The sequence below is a fragment of the Hetaerina americana genome, unplaced genomic scaffold, assembly GCF_022747635.1.
Source record: "Hetaerina americana unplaced genomic scaffold, ioHetAmer1.1.p SCAF_3, whole genome shotgun sequence".
NCBI classification, from domain to species: Eukaryota; Metazoa; Arthropoda; class Insecta; order Odonata; family Calopterygidae; genus Hetaerina; species Hetaerina americana.
This window is the reverse complement of record NW_027286874.1, coordinates 62911510-62921760: the sequence shown is the minus strand read 5'-3', so window position 1 is coordinate 62921760 and position 10251 is coordinate 62911510. Positions and strand designations below refer to the sequence as shown.

At 35.5% G+C, this 10251-nt stretch overlaps 1 protein-coding gene and 1 long non-coding RNA gene across 4 annotated transcripts in view; one reads left to right on the top strand and one right to left on the bottom strand.

The window, feature by feature from the left end:
• Positions 1 to 2046: 2046 nt before the first annotated feature.
• On the bottom strand, positions 2047 to 3330 carry LOC139690644 (uncharacterized). The gene is made up of 3 exons (XR_011701487.1): positions 2561 to 3330; positions 2245 to 2420; positions 2047 to 2163 (listed from the first exon to the last, which is right to left on the bottom strand). It is a non-coding gene; the product is annotated as an uncharacterized lncRNA (long non-coding RNA).
• Positions 3331 to 3493: 163 nt separating this feature from the next.
• CkIIalpha (casein kinase II subunit alpha) overlaps positions 3494 to 10251 on the top strand; it is a 37045-nt gene continuing 30287 nt past the window's right edge. For 2 of the 3 annotated variants that reach the window (XM_071588686.1, XM_071588688.1), the window contains exons 1-2: positions 3494 to 3707; positions 5618 to 5867. In XM_071588686.1, the coding sequence (XP_071444787.1) occupies positions 5770 to 5867 (98 nt within the window). In that variant the 5' untranslated portion in view covers positions 3494 to 3707; positions 5618 to 5769. Of the gene's footprint in view, positions 3708 to 3841; positions 3884 to 5617; positions 5868 to 10251 lie in introns of those variants that run through there. The other variant, XM_071588687.1, reaches the window with a different exon arrangement.

Here is a 10251-nt window from a genome sequence, read left to right as displayed (position 1 = left end):
CTTTCCCTGTGCAGTGGTTTCCCAGGTAAGCAATGGAAAATAATTATCACTCTATGCACTTGCTTTGATTGTTAGTTATCAAAAAGAAGAATGCAGACCATCTATGTCATATGACTTGGGTTCCCAAGAATAGAAAATTAGGGTCACACTACACATGAGACTTGAAAGAAATGAATGGCAGCAGGAATTATGTATTTCATTACATAATGCCAACAAAAGGTGATGAGGGAACTTCATAATTTAGTTCATGGAGATGGGATCCTGAAATTTCTGTGACACATGTATATCATCAGCTTGGAGGCCAAACACATTACTAACATCTGACAGGGATTCAGTGAGACAAGCAATTTAGCCTGGAAAGGTAATACGCATAGATTGCTATGAATGACACCTAAAGCTTATTGCTACCAATCACCCTAATTCCTGCTAACTTGCAGGACACGATATAGATCTTCCACCCACTTACCACGTTCATCATCTTCCTTATGTATAACTACAAAACTTAATGATAGCTCGATCGGGTGAACAGATGGTATTGGGCTAATAATTTTATGAGTTAATCCAATGATAATATTTCACTTGAATTAGGAACACATTATTTTTCTTGAAATCAAGGAATAGGATCAGAGGGACATACAATCTGGTAACCAATTAGTCACAGAGTTGATTCTACTTACCTAGAGAGAAACAACATGCATATTGGGTCATAAATACACATCAATGGTGTGAATTATGTTGACAAATTAACCACCAGAAAAAGCCACCACAAAGAATTGAAGTTTTTTCCATAATATCATTTCCTCATTACCTTTTTAAATTGGTTCAAAGGAGTACACATGTGAAAGTTTGAGAAAAATGGATTTGTTTTGTGAAACTCAAGATCATTTTAAACGATGGAATATATCTATCGATATCCTTTCAAGTCATTGATTTTGAAGTCCATCATCATCCTTCATTACAACCTGACAACACAGGAAGAATCAACTAATCATTTACAGATTTGAAGAACCCTGTGCATGAATGTTTCACTTACTTCACAACCAACAGATATAATGCTGAGAAAAACAAACTTGGATAGTTCACTCACATTCAATATCAAATTATATTTTGCAATGGAAATGAAGAACTGATATAAGGTACATGATTATTGCATTCAACCTTCATAATTGGCGATAAAAGTTAAATTTGAAGTATGTAATGAAACTTATTGAATTGGAATCGCAGTTTAAGAATGCAAAAGGTATGAGACTCATTCTAAGATAGGGGAGGAGTATTTAATTGATGATTACACTCCTGATCATTCTTCCTTGGGCATGGATTCATTTTCATTGTAATTCTTCTTTTTTTAACAATTTACTTGCATAAATCACAAAAATACCAAAATTGAACTGATGAAAATATTATAAAGAAAATACTTCATATAAAATCCAGTGAAATTGGACAATTGGGATTTGTACTGTTATTTCCAAAAGACTAGTACACAGAAGAACTTTTCCAGTTAAGACCACTAAAGTGAAGTAATGTCTCATATGAGAAAAACAAAACAAATCAGTATGTGCATGCTACTCTACCTTAAACAATACTGAAGTGTGTATGTAAAATTTAATGCACTATTTAAAAAAAATATAATCCCTCATTTATAAAATTTTGATAGCATATACACCCACTGGGCCCTGTAACTAGATTGCCAAGGCTTCAACATCAACACTTGTGACAACCTTACGTCATACCTCAATGCACCTTCGAAGTCGGAATACATCTTTGGCCCAATACTGGGTACTGCGACACTGCCACTAATATGGATAATCACCGACAGCAACAAGCGATTAAAAAAATTAATGCGAACTCAAGACTTCTACTTTATAGGAGAAAATACGGTATGAACTAAATCATGGATAATTACACTGGCATAACTAACCGACAACTCATTGTAATCAAACCAAATATATACTTTCATACTAAAATAACAATTAAGAGGCTGTCTTCCGAGAAATAAATAGGAGAGGATTTCTTTTAATATAAATTTTATTAAAATTTAAACGTCAGAACATTCCAGCACTTGTACAAAAAGCAGGAGTTAAAAACTTGTGAATATAAAACAATGGAAACATGAATGTTTGAAAGGTACATGAGAAGAATTATCAAGCATGTTGAAAACAATACCTGCAACAGAAAGAACATATTAATAACAATGAACTATTATGAGGGTTTACCTTATGAGGGTCAAACTATTTTATAACTTACAAAATCTATTTTCCAAGCAATAGCAGTTTCTTCAACTTCAGCTTTTTCAAGAGGAAGATGGAACTTGGATCAGATGGTGAATGATTCCACCCTTTAGAGGAATCTGTGGGGTCGTCATCCAAGGGGAGAGCAACGGCCATGCATACAAAAACGGCCGCCAGCACCAATACAATTGCCTAAATGAAAAAAAAAACTTTTATTAAGTTGAACTGTAGTTTTTTCAAGAATCCCATGAATTTTACACCATTATTTCTAAATTAATTCTAGACATAAACGAAGTATCACAAGAAACGAGGTAAGAAGTAATTTGAATTACGAGATGAAACTTCATCGTGAATTCGTATTCCGTTTTCTTCACAGAAGTTGGTCCTCACTCTACAGATACAAGTCCCGGTTTGGAGCATCTCAGCCGCTGGTCAAGTCTTATATACTACTCCGAAGTTTCGACAGCCCGCGCGAAGCGGCCACTTTCACTACATTACAACACGAGAGTCATCTCCGTCCTTCTTTCGGTCTTTGTCCATAGCCTTGAAAATTTCGCGCCTCACCTTGATTATTTTTTCCGGCGAAGGACTTCCTGGAGGACCTGGACTCTTCAGGTATAACTAATAAATGAAGTTGTTCACAAACATGTAATCTTCACCGTAACTGATGGACACATGGCAACGCCCCTAAATTTGTGTTCCATTTACAGGTGGTTAGAGGCAGTGTTGTTCTCTTGAATGTGTTTTCGCAGAATTTTCTGGAACTCATTCCTCAATTTATAATTGTTACATATGCTAAATATTAAACAATGTTTATAGTCTCCGCCGAGTTTGTTCACCTCTTCCACCGCAGCCATCTCAGCTGTTGGAAACGGACACCTACACTATGAAGCAGGAACTATTCCGTTTTTTTGAGAAAAATTGGTAAAGTTATCAATAATGCCATAAATGAACTTTGTACTCATATTTGTACAATTCTTCTTTCTATCCAAATATACTAGCTACACTCCTTGCAGAGTCAACTTTTAAATTTTTAAAGAAAGCGTTTCAGAGTCATTAAGTAATGCGTATCAGTATATATTATTTATCAATGGATATTTTAGTATTTCTATTTGAGATTTAAAAAGATAAAATAATGCAAATAATTATTGTTTTGCGCTGTTGCATGCTTCAGCATGTTCGTTGATTGTGCAACATCGCCTTGTACGTTTCTGCCCTCTATTCTCGCTAAGTAAAAGTAATCAATGTGCTGTAGAGGGGTGAAGGAAATGTTGCCTGCAAAAGCCTCGTTTCTAGATTTCCGTGGCGGGATGTAGGCAGCCATCTTGGATTTTACTCTTCGGGAAGCCGGCTTACCTACAAATACTTTAAGGAATTGGAAACTAAAGACGCCCTCAATCTGGCTCGTATTTGTAATTGAAACGGTTTAGATCCTGTAGATAACCAGGAGGACAATAATTTGGGCTCGGAATGTATTAGGTATGGAGAATTTAATTTTGAAATTGTGTTCCCTGCTTATTACCCAATTCAAGTCCTCAGTTAATGGCGTGCCTCACATCGTCGGAATGTACTAACCAAGGCTGACTTTCGGATACGAGAAAAGAGGAAGTCTAAATTTCCATTACAGAATCATTATTTTCGATTTAGCAAATGTGGTAAATTCTTAATATGATATTATATTTAAAGTAAAGTTGGGAAATGTGATGTGAGAAATGGGATGTGGGAGACGTGATGTGTCCGTCCCGATTTTGTTGTGTGCCGAATTTTACTTTAACTATCATAATTTACGGAATACTTCACAGTAATTCCTTCGTTTAACGGAGGTAAATTTTCATTTTTGAAGCATTGAGGCCGGTGGCGACTTATTGTAAATCCTATTAGAGAGACCGAGGTGATTTTTCACTAAGCCTGATGTTCTTAGTAACTTAATTTTTGTTTCCTTCGCTCTGAAGGACCCCAAAATACATCTTGAAAGTTAAACGGGTAGAAATAAGGCATTATCTTGATTTCAAGTTAGAAGCATTTGAAATTGTCTCAAAGCAGAATAGCTTGCATCGTTTGGCATTTTCTAACGGAAATGTATGTATCTTAATTTGCAGCCAATGCCCCAGAAAAATGTCAGAATCAACACCCTAGTAACGGCCCAGAAATATTTCATCCAGATTTTTTGTAATTAAATTGAATTTTTACCTTGCGTTACTCCTTGAAGACGGAAGTTGTTTTAAGTTCTTTTGACATGTATTAGCTGCTAATTACTGAAAGGTCGGTAAAAGTAGTTGAGATATGAGAGTATCGGTTCTCTGCTTGTTTTCACGTTGTTACATTGACATTTGGATTTTTAAAGACGATGGCAAAATCGTAAAATCGCGTGGTCTATGCTTCATTTTATTTTATTAATTGCTCAGGTAACTTGTGCTTTATTTATAGTATACCAGTAAAGACCATTTGGTGAGTTCTGTTAGTATGCAGTAGCAAGGAAGTTGTCGTTCTTCCTTCATTATTGTGGCATATTTTGCTTTTCCACGTGAAAAGTACTTTTTTTTAAAAGTCTTATTGATGTAATCATTACTGGCCAGTGGCTTGTAAATTTTCCCCACCGATTAATTTGACAGAATATGCACTCGTTTCCTAGGTAATTTTCTTGTTCATACTGTTCAACACTGAAATTGACCTGATGTTTGTGATCAACGATGAGTGTCCCTTTTACGAGCCATGCTGCTGAGCCGAGCGTTACCAAGTAATATATCAGTGGTATTAAATGTAAAGGCTCAGCTGCTTATCAAGCAATTAATGTTTCCAAAGTTTTGTTCTCGCCTGATAAAATTTTTACCTGCCTATAAGTGAAAAGTGAGACTCGATAATTTCACTCCGTGACAAGAGTAGTCGATGAAATGAAAATGTGAAGCTTCAGTTGCAGCAATGTATAGTTCGATCAAGCCATGGCAGTTAAAGGCTACATGAGTATTTGTGTTCAGGACTCAGTATCATGGTGTAAAGTATCCATATGGGTCTACAATGTGGTCTTGCGGTTTCTTCTGGCATATTGTAATTTTCACTATATACCTCCTGCTGTACACGCTGTTAGTGATTTGTGGGGTACTATAAAAATGAACGGACTTTGCAATTTTTGTAGCGTTTACCACTTTGATGTAGCAATAAGTTTTTCTCTTCGAACATAGACCTAATTTTGGAGGCAGTTAATAAGGAGTACGATTCTGAACTTTCTCATGTTTGTCGTATTTTCTGATATGCATGTGGTGTAAGCTCTTCATTTGGTTTATGGATCTGACAAAAATATAACCTGGTCAATTCAACAATTGTCAAACTATTTTTTTTACACATTAGGAATTGTAATTATTGTATAATAATAGAAGTCTTTGAATTTTTAGGAGTCCAAAGGCAGGCTTATGGTGCGGCTTCGAATTCCTTCTTGAAGTGGTCTGCTGCCTCCACAACAGCTTACCCACGACCACTGCTGCCCTCATCTATTTCATACCATCATTCATCTGATTCATCCAGATCTGGATCGGGAAAGTTGTTCATGATGTCTCTCCCCAGTCGATCCAGAGTATACACCGATGTCAACTCTCACAAAGCCCGCGAATATTGGGACTATGAATCATATGTGGTGGACTGGGGGTAAGTTGGACTTCTATTATTGTTAAGCAAATTCTGCTGAATGTAGGTGGAGGCACTTAACCTTAGAAGAGCCCTAATAGGTCTAAAATCATCTTTTTTCATTTAAGTTTGTTGTCCCAGAAACAAACTTTTACAAATGCATAGATGAATAGGATTCATATTGTATGATGTGTAGACCCATATGATTCTCTTATCAGGCTGTTTAACCTCATGTATCAATTGTTGCTATCATTACTCTATTTTATTGCTTGCCTTAGTCTTAATGAAAGAATATTTTTGTGTAGTCTCAATAACTACATGAATATATCTTTCAAAAAGAAAATGATTCCCAGGTCATACTTTGATTGCAAGTGGTATCATATGGCATGTCTTCACTTGAGTGAATTTGTTTAAATGATTAAATAGTTTGCGCTCTATGGATATACTCTCTTTGTGTCCAGGTGCTGTCACAATAAATTTTACTTTTTGGACGTATATTCCAATTCTTCCTCATTGTTCCTATGATGCGAGCGTGTGTGTATTTACTTGTATATCTCTGGATGAGAAGCCAAAATTTGAGTTTTCGCAACTTATCACGCCTAGTACATGCGAGGAGTAAATGAGTGAATGAAATCAATATTAGTTTTGAAATAGTGCACAAAACCATTGTAAATGTAAATTCATCTTGATATTCTAGCTTTTAATTCGTTATGGAATAATTACTCTGGAACACAGAATGATTGTTAACAAATACGTTAGAAGAGAAATCCCTCTAGGATTGTGATACTGCAGTGTAACTTCTTGTTTTATATTTGGAAGTTAGCACTTTTTAGAAGTTTGTTGCACATTATGTTTAACAGAGCGTAAATATTAGTCAAATTTGTGTAACTTGGGGCATTTTAAAGTCTCTATATTTATTAGGTTTCATTACAATTAAAGGATGATCAAGTTAGTATGTTGACTACTGTTCTGACTTCTTCTCTGGAGGGCCTGGGTTCAAATGTGGACAGTAACAGGATCTTTTAGTGATATTCTCATCCTTATATTGAGAGTATTTCAATTGAAGTACAATGTCTGCCTGATTTAACTTTTTGAGCTCCTTGACACCTTTTCTAATCCCATGCAAGTTTTCTTTCCTCACTTTCCCCATTCTTTGAAAAATATTTACTCTTCCAAAATAGCCAACTTTCGCTGTTGGTATAGATGATCTTGGCTGTCGCTTACCTCTGCCACATACCACTACATGTATTATCGAATCATCTATCTGTGTATCCTAGTTTGAATTTCATGTTTTCAGAGGTATGGCATTGTAGTCAGTAATGTGAAGTGCTTCTTCATCTATTGTGTATCAGTATGACGCATAAAATTAGTAGACTCAGTGAAATGAAACATCAGAGCTCCAATGGTTGTTAATTTTTAAAAGGGTGGGTAACAGCATGTATTTTTTTGGTAATATGATGCAAAAATGACATGTAGGATTTACCAAAATAAGTTGGGGTGATTTCCAGTGGGAATAATTTAATTCTTTAAAAAATAAATGGGATAAATGGTAGAGTTTTATTGAAAAGTTTGGAGTTGGATATAGATATGGAATGGGAATGACGGCAAGGAAACTTGTGAGATCAGTTTGTCATGGAACATTGCACCGGCAGGTTCTTGAAAAATGGAAGTTATAGTCATGACTGCTATGAGTGAGTAACTATGACATCAGGGGTATATGAAGCAAAGCGGAATGATCTTCATCAAAAATACCTTCTCATATTCTAAGTAGTGATGAGAAAAATCAGGAAAAAGTGTGAAGTGGATTTCCATTAAAGTAGCCACTTTGTACGTATGACATTTAAATAGTAGTTGAGTATTTTACTGCAGATTCAATGTATTGCATTATTCATCATTTCAGTGGTAACTGTTAACTCAGGACTAACCTTAACAGTCTGAGAATAAGTATTTTAACCTCTGATCTAGTAAGTCAATTTAGCTAGATCACTGGCAAGGTATTAGTTTCACCAGCTTTTATAGGTTTTCTGATAGTTTCTTAGCTCATCAATAATCAAGTGATTCAACCGAATTAAAATTAAATCTTAAAAATTCTTAAATTCATGTGTACGAGTAAGTTTTTCCTAATTGTATTTTGATTAGTGTTCAAATTGCTTAACGTAAATTTTGTTCAAGTGTGAATGTATATTACAAACAAGTTTTTGTGGGATATCAAAGTAAATTTTTCAGTAAAGAATGTGATAACGTGGATTGGGTTGAAATTTTATGTAGTTGTTCATCTTACTTGTGTTAGGAGTTATTGTTGCTAATTGGTGGAGGATAGTATATATAGGCAGGATATATTTAAAATATTATGATAGCTTTGGACTTCTGAAGGAAAAAGATCTGAGCCTTTATGAGTTGTGCAATCGTTAGCTTACAAATATTTATAAAAACCCTATTTGAATTACATTTTATGAATGGCTATATTTTATCACTTTCCATTCACTTTGACGGAACCCTTGTATGATGTTGCAGAATTTTTATAGCTGCTGAATTTGCATAGCTGCATTGAAGCTGATATCACATTTTGGGAAAACATTTTTGTTTTCAAATTTGATAAAACAGATTCGATCCTTTTGACTTTGGAATTCGATTAAACAGTCTTTGATTCAAATATAGGGCCAAATTTATCTTGGTTAAAAAGATTCTCAAAGTTTTTGTTGAATATTACGAAACCAAGTGGTTTCCTCTGGAAAAAAACATTCATCTACCATGATGACTTACTTAGCAGATATGTGGCATTCTGATTGGTCATCGGTAAAGCACACAGTGGGAAAGTAGTGTAATCGAAAGAATTAAATTGGTGAGGAAATGGTTTCAAGAAACTGTCGATCTATTAATATCCACGTTTGAACTAAATCCATTAATTTATGATGTGAAGTTGGTACTCGTGAGCAAACTGGAAGTGAGAAGCCAGGAAGAAGGTGGTTTGACAAGCCAGGCCCATGCCACTGGTGAGTAATTAACTTAATTATGAAGTTGCATATTCAAAATTGTTTTTTTGTGTTGTCCTTTCTTTTGGCTTAGTAATGACATAATTATGTTTCAGTGGAAGAGACCAAGAATGGAATTCCATGAGAATGAAATTCTCAGATTCAATTATTAAGATATGGGTGAAATCAAGTGGTGGGCATTGGGTGAAGACTGCTACTCTGAAAAGATTTTGTATTTGATGGACCAAATAGCCTTCAGGAAAAGCTGGAGCACCCAGAAATCATCTAATGATCTGGAGACACTGATGCAGGTTAGTTTCAGTGAGGATCTTCAAGAAGGAATGGTGCCTCAGATCAATACTTGCATGGAATTATGTGAACAGTAAAGGCTATTTTATGTCAATCATAGTAAATATTATTTGGCAACTGCTTTGCTCATTTGGTTGACTTAGCCATTTAAATTATTAATGGCTGATGTAAGTAAAATGTTATTATGAAAATCTTTAATGGACATGTCCACCACAATCCTGTAAATTAGGCGAACGTAATCTTGGTTTGTTGTAAAGTCCTTTCTAATTACTAGTTACAGACTGCTTTTTTATTGTGAATTTTTCTGGGGGCTGCAAGTGCAAAATACAGGAAAATGTAAATATTGGGTAAAGGAGAATATTCATTTTTACATTCTTAATTACTGAAGTAATTATTCATTACATCGTCATCACAAATATCATCTGGAATTACTTTTTCACAATCTTTATAAAATCTCGCCTTCCTATAGCATTAAAATATTGTGGATTCCTGGACTTGCTTTAAAGCCATATGTGGTGTTAAGTATCCGGTAAAAGTAGATATACCAACCAATAGTGGCTGAAGCTAGTAGTAGTAGTAAATTTAAGGTAGGCGACCCATAGCGGAGATCATTTGCATCATTAAGGATGGATGGGAACGAGGGAAGGGTGGAGAGAAACCCACAGTTGGCAATAGCCTACTCTTGATGAAATGCACCAAGGGATCCGCTGTTTAGCGCCCCATCCAACTGACGATATATCTTAAATACTCTCCTCAAAGCACCTGAAGCAGGGATCGTGGATATCACTGAAAAATTCTGCTATCTGCAGGAATCGATTCTCCTGGGTGGGCCAGTACATTAGCCATGCGCCATGCCGATCCTCGTGGCTGAAAGTTCTCCCTTCTATTATCATTTGTAATTAATGATAAAGTAAGCCTTCGTTTGCTAAGCACCCTTCTATGATTGTGGTCACCTCTGAAGCACAGTGATTTGCTGGCAGCTCATGAAATATTAATCTTGTGTTGTCTGAATTGAAAACATGTTTTGGGCTATAGCCTTCAACAAATTCATACATTTCTGACATCTTAAGTAGCCAAGTTGCAGTCTTGATGTCAAGACTACTTTCACCCTACACTACATTGTG